The sequence below is a fragment of the Poecilia latipinna genome, unplaced genomic scaffold (assembly GCF_001443285.1).
Source record: "Poecilia latipinna isolate Pla-1442-1.1 unplaced genomic scaffold, P_latipinna-1.0 Scaffold534, whole genome shotgun sequence".
NCBI classification, from domain to species: Eukaryota; Metazoa; Chordata; class Actinopteri; order Cyprinodontiformes; family Poeciliidae; genus Poecilia; species Poecilia latipinna.
The window spans coordinates 20,759-39,184 of NW_015113150.1; the positions used below are offsets into that span (position 1 = coordinate 20,759).

General features: G+C 40.2%; 2 protein-coding genes across 4 annotated transcripts; one reads left to right on the forward strand and one right to left on the reverse strand.

Moving 5' to 3' along the window:
- Positions 1-3,729: 3,729 nt before the first annotated feature.
- fignl1 (fidgetin-like 1) lies at positions 3,730-8,693 on the reverse strand. Of its 3 annotated transcripts, none has more exons than XM_015040943.1 (2): positions 8,516-8,693; positions 3,730-6,531 (listed from the first exon to the last, which is right to left on the reverse strand). In XM_015040943.1, exon 2 carries the CDS (start codon positions 6,512-6,514, stop codon positions 4,634-4,636), a length of 1,881 nt encoding a protein of 626 aa, XP_014896429.1. In that variant the 5' UTR covers positions 6,515-6,531; positions 8,516-8,693; the 3' UTR covers positions 3,730-4,633. The 3 variants fall into 3 exon arrangements, with proteins under 3 accessions (XP_014896429.1, XP_014896431.1, XP_014896432.1); XM_015040945.1 differs by having other exon boundaries at positions 8,426-8,693; XM_015040946.1 differs by lacking the exon at positions 8,516-8,693 and adding an exon at positions 8,321-8,401.
- A 2,091-nt stretch (positions 8,694-10,784) lies between these two features.
- On the forward strand, positions 10,785-18,304 carry ttl (tubulin tyrosine ligase). Its single transcript, XM_015040947.1, has 7 exons — positions 10,785-11,548; positions 12,616-12,694; positions 12,803-13,035; positions 13,311-13,446; positions 13,522-13,791; positions 14,995-15,138; positions 15,219-18,304. Exons 1-7 carry the CDS (start codon positions 11,377-11,379, stop codon positions 15,409-15,411), a joined length of 1,227 nt encoding a protein of 408 aa, XP_014896433.1. The 5' UTR covers positions 10,785-11,376; the 3' UTR covers positions 15,412-18,304.
- Positions 18,305-18,426: the final 122 nt, after the last annotated feature.

Below are 18,426 nucleotides of genomic sequence, written 5' to 3' on the forward strand. Positions count from 1 at the left end.
GCAGATCCGCCAGACAGCACTGACATGAAATTATAGAGTTTGCAGTAAAATGTGTCTGCTTGTACCTTTCAGATATATTTCACATGGGTGTCTATTTTAAGAGTAAGGAATTTTTTTCCCTCCAAATATATTTTCTATACAACCTGGGAAATTATAAGATCTAAAATTTACAAAAGACACAAACTGTTTTGTTCTCCTGTTATTCACCACAAGACATTTTTATAAGCTGAATATTTTTAATTTGCTTCATTCATTGGCAGCTGTTTGCCACTTCTGAGTAAGCGACCACAGAAACCTCCACATCTATTTAGTGAAGATGTTTAAAAATCCTTGAGATAAATTCAGATTTTTGCAGAAGCATAATCTCACACTGAAATATTTTTAAAAATGTAAAAGGAAGAAAAATAAAAGATTAAGAAATAATTGTTAGTCGTCTCTTGTAAGACCGAGCAGTAAAGGATTGTTTCCACTGCATCTTTTTTCAGAATGTGAAAGCAGATCTATACAAAGGAGCATGCACATTAGTAAGGCTTATTATTTTCCAGAAGATTTCTCATTTTGACTCAGTTACTGCTGTTTGTATACATGAATCATATCCAGTTCAGCTATAAATACAGACAAACCCACATATTCTTTGCAGTCAGATGTTGCCTACGTAATATTCTGGAACAACGCAGACAAAAAACAGATCAGGAGCAGAAATCAGCAAACAAGATGAGAAGATTTCACTATTAAAAATACTTTTAAAAAATTTACTCCTATCATGGTCCATTAAAATATTGGATTTTAATATTATTCCTTGTGTAAAAATGCAACTATTTCAATTTTTTTTCAGAGGTAAAAAAGTAATGACATTAATGCTCATGATGAAGATGTAACCAGTGCAGATTTCAGGTCTTATCTTTTAGCTCAGTGATACCAGTGGTTGGTGGTGGAAGAAACCGAAGCAAGTGGGTCAAAAATATTCTGAACTGAATTCTCCGAGGGGGGAAATAATCATTTTGTGATGTAGCAAATTGCTAAGATTTGCTAACAGTTGAAGCTCATTAAAGATGATTGTAAGTAAAATCAAAATAAATATAACTTGGGTAGACTGTAAGTCTACTGGGGGTTAATTATTGCTTCAAAAAACGATCTGATTGGACGCGGGAAAAGACTTGTGGTGTTTGAGTGGAACTAAAAGGAGCTAGCATAGCAGTGAAGCTATTCAAGCCTAAAGTAGCATCTAAATACTAATGTAGCAGCTAACGCTAATGTTAGCTGCTACATTAGCAACGTCCAAAGTCCACATTTTTAAAGATGTTCCATTAATGATCATCAGTTCCTGAAACACAGGAAAGCTGAATGGGTAAAATAACAGTCTGCTCCAATCTGATGGTTGAAGAACCTAAATAACAGATTAAAATCAAGATTTAATTTTTAATCTTGAAAATTAAAATAATATTCTGGATTCATCTGCTGAAATAAATGAGCTTTTCGCTGATATTCTGATGTCTTTGTTATTGTGCCAATTTGTCTTTTTATTCAATAATCTAGCAGCAAAAAGGGTTTTTAAATTGAGAATGTTGCTTATTTTATTGATAAATATGATGATTATAAAGCAATTAAATTACAGAACCTGCAATTAACTTGATTAAAATGATTAATGAAGTCCCACCACTAACACACACACGCACACGCACACATTCTTCCTGGAGATGTGCTGTGTAAGATATGAACGCCCGGCCCAGATGTGAGCACCACTACAAGCGCTCACCATATGGCACACTTTTCAGCTGATACTCACCGGACCCGATGGATCCCGTCAGCACCAGAGGAATTCTGTGCATCTGTCCCGGTCCAGCTGTGAGGAGTCCCCGTGTTCGGAGAAAGACCCCTGGGTGTGTGTGTGTGTGTGTGTGTGTGTGTGTGTGTGCGCGACTGATTTCACTGTTGGCTAATTCAACAAAGTTTCAATAGAGTGGCCAAGCACACAAGTCTGAAATATTTATCAGGGACTTCACAAAAAGATGAAAAATAAATGAAAGTCCTTTTTCATGGTCCTCCAGATTTTCAAAGATTTGCTCATTAATTCTGCATGAAAATTTCATTTAATTTGTGCACAGTCTGTAAAAGTCTGTTTACAGCTGGGCGCAAAAGTATTCACACCCCAAGAACTTATCCACTTTTATCACACTGCATTAAAAACTTGAGTGTATTTTATGTAACAGAGCAACATAAAAAGTGTAAAGTGAAAATTCTAATAGGACTGATTTGTCTTTGTATTCAACCCCTTCACTCTGATACCCCTGAAGAAATCCAGTGCAACTAATGGTATAAAGTTACTTCATAATTTAGTACTTTTTGTTTTAAGCTTTGTAAATAAAATTGATATATGCTACCAGAGAAAAAATAATTTAATTAAAAAACTCTGAGTGGTGGAGAGAGGCTCAATATTTTTTTAATTGAGTTAATTGCAGGGTCTGTAATTACTTAATCACATTTTTTATCAAAAACTACATAAATAGTCAACATGTTCAATTCAAAACATCTTTTTGCTGCTAAATTATTAAACAAATAAAATGTATGAGCTCAACAACAAAAATTTGTATTGTTTTTTAGTGTTTTCAAGCTTCATTTTTTTTTTTTACAAAATGTTTGAGGAAGCCCTAATAGTGGAACTTCTTTGGAAATGTGGACGCTGTGAACGCTGACAGTCTGTGCTGCAGCTACATGTTTAGCATTGAGATGCTATTTTAGGCTTGAATAGCCTCAGTGACACGCTAACTCTTTTTACCACAACTTGAACACAATAGTCTTTTTCAGCGTACTATTCAATCATTTTTTATAAAAAATTAATTGTCCATCTGTTGTTAGCAGATGTAGCTTGTGCGTCAGATTTACGGGTGTACCAGAAACACAACCAGAACCTTTATAGTTTTTTTTTTTCTTTAAAAAGGCAATTAATTGTATTGAATATTACACACATCAGAGCATTCAGGGAGAAGTTCAGGACAGGATTAATAACATCCTGGAACAACTACAAACCTACCAGGTCACGGCCATTCACTGTGTGGAATCAACTTTCTTCATCAGAGATAGGGAAGCTGGTCAGAGTTGAGTCAGGCTGCATGAGGAAGACTGGGGGTGGAGCTTCAACTTCCAGCAGGACAACCACCCTAAACATACAGCCAGATATGGAGTGGTTTAGACCACAATAAATATGTTAGAATGGTCTAGTCAAAGTCCAGAACTAAATTGAAATGAGAAATTGTGGAAAGACTTCAAAATGAACCCTTCTGTTGATATCTGTCAGATAAAACAATGACATTTGTAGATGTGACAATGTGAAAATGTCCAGTGATTGTTTAAAAAAATGCTTATCCTGCAGCCAAAACCACCTCAAAAAACTGCAAATATTCCAAATAAAAACTTTTTAACCAATCATCAAGTATCTGGATGAGGATCTGAGCCAAAACAGGAACATGGATGTTTATCAGTCGAGCTGCAGAAGCAGTTTTTTTCTGTCGACTCCACGGCTGACTCTAACAGGAAGGGAGGAAAAGCACATGAAAACTTTTTTTATATTCATGAAACTTAGGATTCTCAGTGTTGCTCAACTTCCGTAGATATTATTAACACATCCAGAGTCAGGAAGGTTTCAGGACAGGGAGACTTGAAGGGATGACACTGCCCTCTGTGGATCAGATCAGCAAGGAGAACCAAGTCGCTGAGCACAAGAAACAGAAAAATGTTTTCATTTTTTATTCTGGGTTATAAACTTTACAGATATGAAATTTATATTTTTATATGGCATTTTGAGCAAATGTCCCTAACAACAGTCAAGCTTTATAAATAAAATAAAAGGTGGAACATGCTTGGTGAAGCCAACAAGGTGCTGGACGTGAACTTCAAATCACGTTACAATAGAAAACAGACAGGATGGAAACTCAAGGTTTCAAAATAAAAGAGCTGAAAGACCAAAAACCTTCAGGAAAGTTCATCCAAATACAGAAGAGGAAAAACCAAACATCTGAGCAGCAAACTGGATTCAATTTGAGGAGCTATTTCTAGAAGCTGGTGCAATAAATCCTTTAACTAAAGTTTAATATCCAAAGCTTTTCAGGTGGATTTGTTGCATTTCACAACCACAGCATTAAGATTTTCACCACTGGTCAAATTCAGATATTTCCAAGCGCCGCCCTGCTGGTAACTTAAACACTGGAGTCATAAAACCACCCTAAAGGCGCTAACTGGTAACTGTCCAGTTACTGGTACCACAGTCTGCCTAAGTGGAGTTTTTATTATTATGGTATAAAAACTGCTGACCTGTGCATAAAATGAAGAGATGCAAGTAAAAGAAAAGCCCTGACTGCATTTGGCATTCAGCCCCTCCCCCACCTGTTGACAGAAGGAGGGAATGTTCAGTCTGTGGGAAACTTAAAGGTGAAATTTTCTGTGCAAGAATTCCTTTTTAAAAAACTGAATTTATCAAGTTTTAATCTACATTTTAGATCTATGTATCAAACTCAAAATAAATACATTTTCTGTTCTCTTTTGCGTTAACATGAACTCAAAGGTCTTGCCTTCCAGCACTCAGATTTTTATTCACTCTGTCAAAGGACCTGCTGGCCTCAAGCGGAGGCAGATGAGTTCACCGTCCGCATCCGAAGGTTTTGTTCCAGTCCTCGTACAGCTCCAGGTCTTTAGCCGACACGCTGGGTCGAACCGTCTTCAGGGCCTCCTGGAAGTCGGCGTAAAGAATCGGCCTCACCTGATCTGCGCTGATGGTGGCAATGTCGTTGAGTTGGATGCTGCGTATGGGGCCCAGGGCGGCTTCCCGGCACAGCTGGGTCATGTCTGCGCCGGAGAAACCCTCCGTGGCCGCCACCACGCTCTCCAGCTCCTGTCCTCTCAGGTGGTTTCTCTCCCGCGCCATGAGGTTGGTCACAATTTGCCGCCGGGCACCCGCTTCGGGCAAGGGGACGTACAACCGCTTTGCCAGGCGGCGCCGCGCGGCCTCGTCAATCTCCTGGGGCCGGTTGGTGGCGCCGACCACCAGGATGCGATCATCGGCTGCCGTGGCAGCGCCGTCCAGCTGAACCAGGAACTCCGTCTTTATCCTGCGGGACGAGTCGTGCTCCCCATCCGTCCGCTGGGACAGCAGGGAGTCGATCTCATCGATGAAAATCACCGCCGGCTGGTGGCAGCGGGCGATGGCAAACAGCGCCCGGACCATTTTCTCTCCTTCGCCCACCCACTTGGACGTTAGTGACGAGGCGCTGATGCTAAAGAAGGTGGCACCGGACTGGCAGGCGATGCATTTTCCAATGAGCGTTTTCCCCGTTCCCGGGGGCCCAAACAACAGGATGCCTTTGGGCGGCCCGCGGAGCCCGGTGAAGATGTCAGGACGCAGCATGGGCCACACCACAATCTCCTTTATGGTCGTCTTAGCAAACTCCAGGCCAGCGATGTCGTCCCAGGCAACCGGCGGGCCGTGATCCATGATCTCACTCATGATCAGCTCCACTATCTTTGGCTCAAAGTTCTTCAGTCGCTCGTCCAGGATTTGAGGTTCTGGGTTGGAGTTTTTACTGCTGTCTTCCTCCTCCGGCCGGGGGATCGGTGACACAAACTTGGAGAACGCCCCTCGAGATCTGTTGGCCCCCAGAGACTTTTTCATGGCCGCCGCCATCCCAGGCGGGTGACCTCTCTGGGGCTGGCAGGAGTGTTTCTTCTGCTGATCGACGATGAACTGCTCCCGGGCGGTTTTGAAGTTGCTCACGGCGCGGGGTTCGGTTGCCTCTGGACCTCCATGTTGCCCGCTAACGCCAACGCTTCTGTCTGGACTGTAAAAGTTCTTCCGTTTGGACGGGTTTGAAGAGGGAAAGAAAGAGGACTGATGGGTTTGTGCACCTCCTGAAGGACCACATGAAGAAGAATGACCAAACGCTGACTGAGGTCGTACTGCGGGTTGAGGGACAACGCTTGGATTAACTGAGATCCCATCTGAAGTTCTCAGTCTCTCTGTTAGATTCCTGGTAACGTTGTTAACCTCCGAGCTGGATGGTGCTCGACTGGCAGTAAACTGAACCTGCGCTGAGCCGGGGTCCCCTCTGCTCTCGTGTCCCACAGGTATGTCAACATCTGCTGGTGCCACCCGGAAACTTTCTCTTCCTGAACTCGCCTGAATCATCCTCTGCACCGAGGGAATCTGCAGCACGCTGTCCGCCGTTAGCGGTGACTCCCATTTGTCGCTGAGGTTCCTCTGACTGCGGGCCAGATGGAGCGCGCTCTCTGCATAGTTGTTGAGCCCCGTTTGGGGGTCATCCGAGTCCAGCACGGCGGCGTAGCGCTCCGAGTAGGTCCTGAGCAGACCGGCCGCGCCGGCCTGAGAAAGCTGGGAGCTTGCCCATGCATACTGAATGGAGAGGATGTGGGCCCGGTAGGCGTCGGCCTTCTGTTCAGGTGTGCAGCTGCCAGATGAAATGTCAAAGGACCTGTGCTGCCATTCCTCCAGGTGTGCGCCACTCATGCCTGGTCTGCTCCAGCCTGATGGAGGAGAGGGGACAAACGTTATGAAAAATACATGACCTCTGTCAACGCCAAGGCCCGCTCCACAACTGACGCAGAAGGACAAAAATGCTCTTCTTCACGGTTTGTGATGAAAAATAAAAAACAAGTAAGCAGAATTCAGAGGAAAATACACATTTCAGTCCCTAAAGGGTTTCACACGGTTTCTGAAGAAAAAAATCACTGATTTTGTGGTGCTACTTTGAAAATGTTCCCAAGGAATTTGTTTATTTTTTTCACTCATTAAACCCCAAAATATAGAAGAAAAAACATGAGCAAAAATACGACAGAAAGACAGACAGACTGGACTGCATTATGTAACTTTCATAAAGAATGTTAAAACTGTAACCATGTGATGACAGTTTGTTATGAGACAGATTAGTGAAAAGATTATCTGAACAAAAACAATCAATCAGAAACAGGAGGAGGATCTTAGCGCTGTCCATCAACCTCATGTAGTTGCTGCTAAATGTGCTAACTGATGTTCAGAGTCACAGTTACTGGGTGTCGAGAGCACTCACACTAAATCACATTTCTTAATGAGGACACTTTTAGGGTCAGTCGAATTATTTCTATTTAATAAATACAAAATCCATGTAATATTTCCAGGACTTCCAGATGCCAGGAGGAAACGGATGGTTTCATGGTTTGTTGCAAAGTGTGCTGACCAAAACCAAAAGACTTTGACGAGATGCTGGATGAAGTCACAAACTGACTTTATTTACATTGAACGAGTCGTGGGCTGAAAAGCTGCTCAGAAAAGAGGAAGCCATTATTCCTAAAGCAGCATAAAAAGCCAGGTGACTGCATGGCTGAAACAATTAAACGGAATAATCCAGAATAATTGATTGTCGAAAGCAACCAAAAAATGAAGGTAAACTTTTAAATTTGAACTAAATGTAATTTTTTTTAATTTATCTGTTATTCTGACATTCAACAAAACCAAATAATTTCAGTATTTAACAACCTAACTGACCAAAAAAAAGGGGAAACTTTAATCTTACTTATCAGACAAGGAGGAAATGTTTGTTGCGTTTTTGTACAGTGTATGTAAATATCTGATTTCAGCTGCTGAAACTATTGAAATATACCTTCATTCTATTATTTGCAGTGTTTGCAATACAAACACTACAAATATTGCGTAAAATTGTACATATAAAAAATGATATGTCTTATATTCTAAGCCCTTGGAATAGCAATAACCAGCAAGAACAAAATCACAATTTCAAATACATTTACAGCAGCTTCTGAACGTATTCATACCTCTTGAACTTTTGTATATTCTCTCACTTTCCAAACTTTGTTGGTATTTTAATGTAGCAGAACACAAAGCAGCACATATTGATACATGTGATGTCACCTGCATTTGTATTTATCCTCCTATACTCTGATATTCTTAAATAAAATCTATCGCAACAGGAATGTTCATAAATGAGTAAATAGAGTCCAGATGTGTGTAAAGTTATCAATCTCCAAATAAATCCAGTTCAGATGTTTGTTAGAGAAGTCAACAAATAGAACAAGGGAGGAAAGAAAGTAACACAATGGAGACATCTTATTTCCAGGAAACTTCTGAAAACTTTTCAAGGGAAGTTCAGCCTGAGGATTTAAGAAAATATTCCATGTCGGAAACTTCCATAGTAATTAATTGTGGGAATATCGTGAACTTTGGGAGCAGTAACTGGAAAATGGGGCAACTTAAACAGACATTCAAACATAAACAAACAGGTTGTTTGCCACGGGCAGACATCCATATTTCCAAGCTTACATGCAGAACTTTGTGTACTTTCATGGAGTCCCAATAATATACGATAGAGTTTGCTGTTGTGAAGTGACAAAATGTGGAAGTTATGCTAAACAGATATTTACTAACTTCCATAATTTCATGTCCTCCAGACGTGGACTTTTTACAGTTAACACCCCAAAACACGTCACAGCGCTGAGAATAACCGGAATCACTTACAGTCGGGACTGCCTTCCTGTTAGCTCTGACTAGGTTAAAGTTGCTAAAGAAGCAGCGAAATTTATCACGCTAATTGTTACGATCACTGTTCTACTTTAAAGCGCCATAATTTTACTCTTGATTCCCGCCACTTGGCTTCCTCTTCCGTGACACCACTTCCTGTCTGGTCCCAATTCTCTCTGAGGAGTCGGAGTTCTACAATGAGAACTTTCATCGTCACTTTTTAATGAATTTCGGATAATCAGCGAAAAATATAATACGTTCTCTGTATTTTATTGTACCGTCAAACATTTTTTTTTGTTTTTAAAAAAAAGTAGAGATAACTCAATTTAAAAAGTTTTCCCAACGAGAATGGAACGAGGCCCAAAACCTGTTACAATTTGTCGTTCAGATACATTTAGAATTCAACAAATATCCTCTAAATTATGTTTATTGTTTAGTATAGAGAATTTTCTTCAACATATAGTATATAGAGAACATATTTCTCTTAAAACTTTGTAATATCCTTTCAAGTTGTGAATAACAACGTTCCAGTTTGAACAAAGGTTTAGGTCGCCATCTTGTGGCCTTAACGTGATAACCACAGAAGACTCACCGCCATGTTGTGAGTGGCAACGTTGATGACCCCAACAGAAGCTGTGCAATATTGAGCTTTTTAGTCAAGCTGTTGCTTTCCTGTGAATCATTAGTGGCACAAGGCTCTTTTGAAAGGCATCAGATATGAAATGAATACCTAAACAAAATATGTAACCAAACATTAAAACCCAAGAAAAAATATTAACACATTATCTGAAGTAAGATCTTTAGTATTTTTACACAAACTTTGTTTAAACTGTTGCATTGTATTTTATTGAAAACTGTACACTTCAATTAGTTCAATGAGGATTAGATAATATACAAATGAATGAATGATTGAGACTGCTTTTCAATTTTTCTCTTACTTATTCCTAAGAACATTGTTACATTCCTAAAATATAAAAAAAAGTTTCTATCATTATTTATTAAATGTTCAGAAAAGTGTATACAAGTATAGCAAGCCGAATAGTAAAATACATTTCTAAAAAAATATAAAAAGACCTAAAATGGAATAAAAATGAGTGTGCCTAATTAAAATTGTCTGGCAGAAGAATTTTATTTTACACTGATTTTGACTTAATAGAAACATGACTTGGAAGCTATTAAATAAAAATAATACTTTTTACTAAAAAAATTGCTAAAAAATATAAAAAGGATTAAAATAGAAAAAATGAATGTGCCTCATCTATCTAGTCTAGTAGATTATGAGTCAATGAGTCACATGACCAGGAAGCTCCTGAAGGAAAAGATGACTTTTTACATATAAAATTACCTATAAAATATTTTTAAAAAGATCTAAAATGGAAAACAAATATGTGTCCCTCATCTGTCCAGAGTAGTAGAACCATTTCACATTCATTTTGAATTAATAAGTCACATTGTTTGGACGCTATTGAAGAAAAAAACTTTTTAAAAAAAATATAAAATTAGCTAAAATATGAAAAGGGTTCATATAAAAATCACTGTACTTCATCTATATAGTCTAGTAGACTAATTTCTCTCTGGTTTTTAGTCAATAGGTCACATGACTTGGATGCAATCGAAGATAAAACATATTTTACAGGCCAGACAGACTAGAGATATGGACACAGAGTTCCTGTTTCGAACTAGAAATATAGGTATAAGAAACGTTTTATCAGCCTGGCGGGCCACCAGGCTTTATTTGCTCCTCACCAGGCTCTGGTTAGTTATTTTAAATAAGGATTTTTCATTAAAGACAGAAATCTCAACTTTTTCTCCGAACTTCTGGTATGAGTTTTATATCATCGGATGATATTGGAGGAAAATAAATAGGCATGCTAATATTGTCAGGTTAATAATTTGCTTTGCTAAAAAAATAATCTCCCTGGCAACTTGGAGAAATAAAGAGTTAGTTCGTTTTCTCATCACTGTGCGAGAGTTTAGAGCGATACGCGTTCCCGCGACAGGGCATGCAATTCTCTGCATAACACCTAAGTTAGTTTATCGCTTAAGTGCATTGTGTTCTGGGAAATGTAGTACATGTTATGAAAAGAATATACGCCGCGACCTTCATTTTTGACTGAATTTATGAAATTCTTTATTTCTTCATAAATATTTTTAAAATTCATTCAGAGTTTATTTTATGCTACATTAAAATCTCTTGCTGTAAACTACGCTGGGTGTTCCTGACGTCTGAAACTACATTACCCAGAATGTTAGACTGCTGTGTTTATACTGTTGATAGCGGATGTCTGAGATTCCAAAGAATAAAGCACACGCTGTAGGGGTGGGGATGTTGTGTATTGTTGAAATGGGAGCATAAAGTCAGTAGCCAGTTTGTATTTTGAGAGGTTCATATTTACTTTTGCAGCTTTTGGCGACGCGCAGAGGGAGAGTTTACTGTTAGCATCTGAAGCGGTAGGAGACCGTTAGCTGCTTAGCTAAAGTGGAGACAGGATGTGAATGAATCCGGACGGGACCAGCCCCAGGAACCGGAGCAGCGCTGAGCCAGTCACACAGACACACCCTTGTCTGGGAAGAGGAACAGAACCGTATCAGCTCAGCAACATGCAGTAACTACCCTTTATATCTCATGCCAACATGTGTTAGCCTCTAGCTGCTGGATATATCCAATTGGAAACCAGTTTGAGCCCAGTTAAAAGTGTGGACTTAATATGACCGACTCATCAGCACCATCATGGCTCGGACAGAGGTGATAATCCCCACCAGGCTGTCTGCTGCAGATCCAGCCTCCACCCACGGCTAACCGGCTCACACTAGCCCAGACTTTGTAGGCTACTTGACGTGTTTGTGGTCAGCGTGGAATGATGAGCTCTCCCATGTACACCTTTGTTAGCCGCGATGATAACAGCACTATTTATGCTGAAGTGTCTAAAATCCTGTTGTCCACCGGACACTGGAAGAGGCTGAAAAGAGACAATCCCAGATTCAACCTCATGCTCGGTGAGCGGAACCGGCTGCCATTTGGACGCCTTGGTGAGTGATGTACTATATTTGGTGTCAACCCACTCAGGATCAGACTGCTGGGGACTTATTCATGTCTTCATCCTGTAGAAAAAAACCCGTTTTGTTCTGCAGTTTACCCCAAAAGTTCTCAAATTCAAATGGTGTAACTCAATTAGATTCATTACACACAGAATGATTGATTTCAAGCATTTGTTAATGTTAATTGTGATAAAGTTTGTGTCAGTTTCCCACAAATGATTACCAATGTATTCTTTAAAATTCAGAAATGTAATGCTCTGTGCAGTAATTTGGAAGAGTGCTAGCTTGACAGTTCCAGGAGACAGTTACTGTGTCAATGAAAAGTTGAGTGGAAGGAAAAAAAGCGTGGCTTGCTGGAGCTTCAAGAGAAATCCCACACAGACTGTCACATATGAACCAGAGAGGATGCCAGCAACATCATAGGAAGTTTTAAATTTATATTTGATTGGAAATTTGGAAATCAAAATTCCCAGATTACTGGATGAAGAGTGAAAAAACATGAATCGGATTGCATAAGAGCTTATTTATCTTTCTGTGCATAATAAACTAAATATTATGAGTTTCACTTTTAGAACTGAAACAAGCAGTGGCTTGCTTGCAGTAGTTTTTGGCTTCTCTGAAAAAGAGTTAATGCACTAATGGGGAGATAGAAACACATTTGCTGAATAATGGGCTGTAATGTTGCTAATGGCCCAACTAGAACCTTTGTGCCTTACCTCCAGCTTCTGAAATGGTTGGTCCAGGTCACTAAATTTTCATTACGGCATTACGTAACATCAACATCTGATTAAAAAATAATAATAAAAAAAATGCCTAATTTGCATTTTATAACACTTCAAGAGTTTGATTATAATTCACATGACAGTTGGTCGGAAACACAGCTTGTGTGAAGTGAAAACAAGGTGTTCATTTCTGAAACTAACGCTTGATTTTAAACACAGGGCAGCCATATTGGATTTTGAGGTTTCTGTCAAATAACTTCCTGTTTATGATTTCAACTTCAGAATGACTCAGGTGCCACTGGAACATATTGAAATGTCCTCATGTTGACGTTTCAGGCCATGAACCAGGACTGGTGCAGCTGGTGAATTACTACAGAGGAGCAGACAAGCTGTGCAGGAAGGCGTCGCTGGTCAAGTGAGTCTCCATCTTCCCCTCAGACACATTTGTTTCTGTTATCTCGTCTGAAAGCTGATCAGTCAGAGGGAATAAAATCAGCTGACCGCTCTCCTTCTGGGTCATTAGGCTAATAAAGACCAGCCCAGAGCTGTCAGACTCCAGCAACTGGTTCCCAGAGTCCTACATCATCTACCCCACCAACCTCAACACTCCCGTTGCCCCGGCTACCAACGGCATCAGCCACCTGAAGAGCAACCCGAAGACGGATGAGCGGGAAGTCTTCCTGGCCTCCTACCACGCTAAGAAGGAGAGCGGAGAGGGAACCGTGTGGATCGCCAAGTCTTCTGCTGGAGCTAAAGGTACAGACTGGTTTCTGACACAGATGCTGGTTTATTTTTATGGATGGCTTTTGAGTTAATGCTAAAATAGATGTTTGTGTTTTTATCCATCCATCTATTTATCTTTTCATTCAATCTTTCATCTTTCCATTCACCCATCCATCAATGACACATTTTTAGTGGATCTTTCGCATTTATAGCCACCATTGAGCTGATAGAACCTAGAACTTTGCCTGCATGTATTGATCTCATGATTTGCTGATAGAAACCTAAGCTAGCCTTTCCTGTTGCGCTAGGTGCTGGTATCCTGATCTCACATGATGCCAATCAGCTGCTGGACTATATTGACAATCAGGGACAGGTTCATGTTATCCAGAAGTACCTGGAGAAACCCCTGCTGCTGGAGCCGGGTCATCGGAAGTTTGACATCAGGCAGGTGTTTCAGCCACTCTGCACCTCTGGAGAATCTGCCTCAGCTGCCTGACTCACCTGCTCTGTCATTGACAGGAGCTGGGTTCTGGTGGACCATCAGTATAACATCTACCTGTACCGGGAGGGCGTGCTGCGGACCTCGTCGGAGCCCTACAACAGTGCAGACCTGCAGGACATGACCAGCCACCTGACCAATCACTGCATCCAGAAGGAGCACTCCCAGAACTACGGCCGCTATGAGGAGGGCAACGAGATGTTCTTCGACGAGTTCAGGCTGTACCTGCTCAACACTCACAACGTCACCCTGGAGACGACCATATTACCTCAGATCAAACACGTCATCAAGTGAGTTGATTCCTGTTCATTACAGCATTACATAACTGTGGAAACTGTGGAGCAGACGTAGAGTGGAAGGGAGTTAGTGTAGGTTGTAGTTTAGGATGGAACGTTAGGAAACCTGAGAGTAGTTTCGGTCTGATTGGGACCAAAGTTGCAACATTTGTTACATTTTCAGCTGGTGTGGTTCTCTTTCTGACTGTACTGTGTCAAACAATCTAAACCTTTTGAAAAACCTGTTCCCCTCCCTGCCTGTGGTGGCGCTGCATCAAGAACCAGTGAAGGAAACAACACAAATATCTCTGAAGAAGACACTGAGTGCAACTTCCTGATTCACAAAATGAAAACAAAAATGGAGTAGTGTCAGATGTTAGCGGTTGTAGGATTTCTCTTTTGTTTTTGGTAAAATACTGAGTCATTTCTCCCACTAGTGATATACCAGCGTGTTTGTTCTGGTTGTATTTACCCAAAGTGCCCTGTGCTTTAGTCCGCTTCCTGTTTTTGGAACTGTCTCCTATCGTCTCCATTCAAACTCCGCCAGAGTTCACTTCAACTAAACTGAGACCGACGTTTGCAGGCAAACAAGAGTTTGCTTTTTTGGTGAATGTCACATTCACACCTCCCCAGACGAACAGAACCATTGTAGGCAAACAAACTGGAATCCGATTAAAGCGAACTAAGCAGAGCTGGTGTGAATGCTCTCTGAATCACTCTGACTTCTGTTCAGGAGGGAAACTCTGACATTATCCAGCTCATCCCAGTGTGCTCCCTGGCTAAAACAACCACCTGGTTCCTGTAGCAAGTTCTGGTTCTGCCCAGGACCAGAACTGTTTCGACCGATGTTACAGTGAACCAACACATGCCTTTTTAAAATACTATTTCAGTGAATCTCACTGGAAAATTATTAAAAATTTAATGTTTACAGATGGTTGGTTGTTAGGACTAGTTAGTTTGAAGAGAACATAGAAAAAAGAGAGGCACCAACATCAAGTCCTTTATCTAAACAGCGGAATAATAACTAATTATTAGTTGGAAGCACATCCTTGATAGGATATAATAGCTTGTATTTTAAAGTTTAAAGCTTTACACATCCTGCTAGCTTGAGGTAAGTAGCAAACTCAGAGAGGAAGGGTTTGTCTGTCCAACAGGAAATGGTAGCATGTCTTAATGTGGTTATTATTGGACGCTGAGAAAACTTTGGTGTCGTTTCAGGAGCTGCCTGTCGTGCATCGAGGCGGCCATCAGCACCAAGCACCTGTCCTACCAGAGCTTCCAGCTCTTTGGCTTTGACTTCATGGTCGACGAAAACTTCAAAGTGTGGCTCATCGAGATCAACGGCGCTCCAGCCTGCGCTCAGTCAGTATGGCTCTCCACAAATCACAGTTTTATTTATGTTTCAGATCATAATTTAATGGTTTTCCACTTCCCTCATTCAGGAAACTTTATCCAGAATTATGTCAAGGCATCATTGATGTGGCGATCTCCAGTGTCTTCACGCTCAACAGCGAATCGTCATCCGCTTCGTCGTCACCTTACTCCTCCTCCCCGTCTTCTCTCTTCACATCCAACTCCTGCTCCTCTCCGAAGCTGAGGGGCCCTCTGCACGTGGGCCCTTTCACCCGCCTTTAGGGGCCCTCCGTCCAAACCTCACCCAGCAGGAGAAGCACATGTGGAGACACTTGGCTTCTACACTTGGTTAAATGATGAAGAAGACGGTGGGAGATGTTCACACTGCAAAAACACAAAATCTTACCAAGGACTTTTGGTCTAGTTTCTGGTCCAAATATCTTAGTACACTTGAAATAAGTCAAAAACTGAGAAGTAACTTTTCAGCAAGATCTAGAAGCTTGTTTTGAGTCAGTAAACCCTTAATACTAATTAAAAAGAGTTCTACTGGCAGATTATTTCACTAATAACACAGGAAAAATGTCTTGCTGTAAGTGAAATAATCTGCCAGTGGAACTATTTGTTTCCATCAATATGATGGAAGCTCCTATATCTTGCTGAAAAGTTACTTTCAAGTTCGTTTTGTCTGATTTCAAGTATTCCATGATATCTGCACAAGAAATTAGATTAAAATGGTCTAGTTGGTAAGATTTTGTTTTTGCAGTGTACCGAACACTGTGAGGGTTTCTGACCCTTTTTTCCTCCATCGTTCCCTGAGCGGATGGATGGATGGATGGATGGATGGATGGATGGATGGATGGATGGATGGATGGATGGATGGACGGACGGACAGAGGTGTGAAGGAAGTTGAGATGCTCCAGATGAGTCTTACCGTGCCTTACATTTCCAGCCACTCTCCCTGAAACAGACGCTAAACGTGGCTTTGTTATCGGCTCATACTTGTTCAAAAAGCCACCTGCTCTGTTGCTACACATGATCAAGGCCCACAACACAACGACCAGATTTTGTGATGTGTCGTTCTAGTTCTCTTTTTATCATGCAAAAGACCGGTTCTACTCATAATTATGGTTTAAGATCTTCTTGAAGTGTAGCATTTATGAACAACATGAGAGATAAGACACTACATATTTATGTTGAGGAGCAGCTGGGAGGAAAAACGGACTAGAAACATTATGTTTCCTCATTTTTAAGTTCCTTTCTGTGGCGGCTCTATCATGAGTTTCACCAATGATGGTTTTTATATCAAAATAATGTTGAAATTTCCCTGAGATACCATTTCTGAGACCAACAGCCACTGGCCCTCACAGAGAAACATGTTGCTCACCCAGATTCTTTCAAATTGGGAAGTTGGAATACCTAGATGCAATTCTACTTGAAAACAGCCAATCCAGGGTCACCATTTATTTTCCTTAGCCCTGATTGGCTGTCCCTACAGATAAGGAACGCTGTAGATGTTAGCTAGTGCTAACACAGTTTCACTGTGCTAATGAACGTATTTCAAGATATATTTGGGGGTGGAACTATTAAAATGAGCAGTGTTTTTAGACGGGCTCTCTGGTATTCGCAGATTTTAGCTACTCGAGTGCAGCTGTGACCTCATGAATCCTGGGAGTTTACAATATTACAGCGATGCTCACTTAGGGCCGTGCATCTGAGGTGATATCTGGACATGAAAATTACGAATAACTGCCTTTTTGTGTTATTTTTATCAAATGAGCATTGTTGCCTTCCCTAGTAAGTTAGCACCCTGGGTGACAGCCCATTTCAACAGTATCAAGATTCACATCTGCAGCCCTAAAAGACCTTTTGTATTCCAGCCTAAAAAAGGAGAGGAACACATCATGAAGGAGAGGAATCTAGTATTAAAGTGTTTAAAGAGAGCATGTTTGTAGAAAAGCATGTAGCATTCAGCTCCAGACAGAAACTGTTTTTTTGCTTTGTGTTTTCATGTCTCTGGTGCAGTTAGATGACGCATCATCGTGAAAGCAACGTGCTGGTTTTGTTTTCAAGCATTTGGATGTGAAATAGAGTAGGTAGTGGAGAATGTCAGTTATTATTTAAAACATTTAATGACCCTCTGAAATTGGGTTAGCTGAGGTCAGCATTTTTATTTTAGCTAAATGTCTGTGATCAGTAGTCAGATATTTGTGGGGGGTTTTTTCATTAAATTTAATTTTAGTTACAAAATGAGTAATTTTTGCATGTTTTGTCTCATTTTCTTTGGTTTAGTGTCGATCAGAGATGTCCTGTTTCCTTCAGGTACAAAGGGAAACTGTTTCTGTAAAGGGCATTTATCATTTTAGTTTTCCACTGAGCTCGTAGTTTAATTAATTTTGATGTCTGAAATTTTGAAAATATTGTAAAAAATAAAATGAAGGACATAAAGGAAAGAGAAATTAGTTGATGCTGCACATGAGGAAGTTAGAACAAAATGTCTGCCCCAGATGAATGTGGAAAAAATGAAGGTTGTTATGGAGATTTATCTCACTGTGGGAAAAGCATCTCGGAGCAATAGCTTAGAAAAATAAAGTCCCAGTAAACTAAACATTCACTTAGCTCAGACACAAAGGAAAGAAAAATATTCTGCAGCTCAAAGAAACATTAAATGTTGCTCATTCACTTTGAAAACCAATAAAATAAAGGCAGGATTTGATTTATTTATTTATTTTTGTTCATTTCTGGGGTATTTGGCTCTAAAATCAGGTGATATTTGGTTTTTGTACTCACTGTGTTTTTAATATCCATAACTGCTGGGAAAATCCTAGAAATGGAATATGATGGGAGCAGGAAGTGTCAGAGAGAAGGGTGCCTTTAGCGGGAATAAAAAGGAAAACATTAAAAAGCACCTTCATTACTTTGAATTGAAGTTAACTTTTAAAAATCATGTCAGTTTCTTTATGTTTTTGAGCATATTTTTATTCTACTGTTTTTAAAGTATTTCTCTCATTTTTACCAAAGATGAAATGTTGTCCAGTTGTTTGGCCGAATGAAAGAAAAAGCAAACATTCTGGTTGTTTCTTTTCCCTCCCTGATGTAACGTTTAGTTTTAAAGCTTGCATGAACATCTGTCTTCATGATGAACAGTGTTAGAATAAAATCAAACATTTGTCTCTAATTCTTGATTACTCTTTTATGTGTGATTAAATTCTGATCATTTTGATAATTCAGATAATCAGGCAGAAATGTTAAACATTTGTACATTTTTGTTTGAATGAACCATTCATATTTTTATTAGAT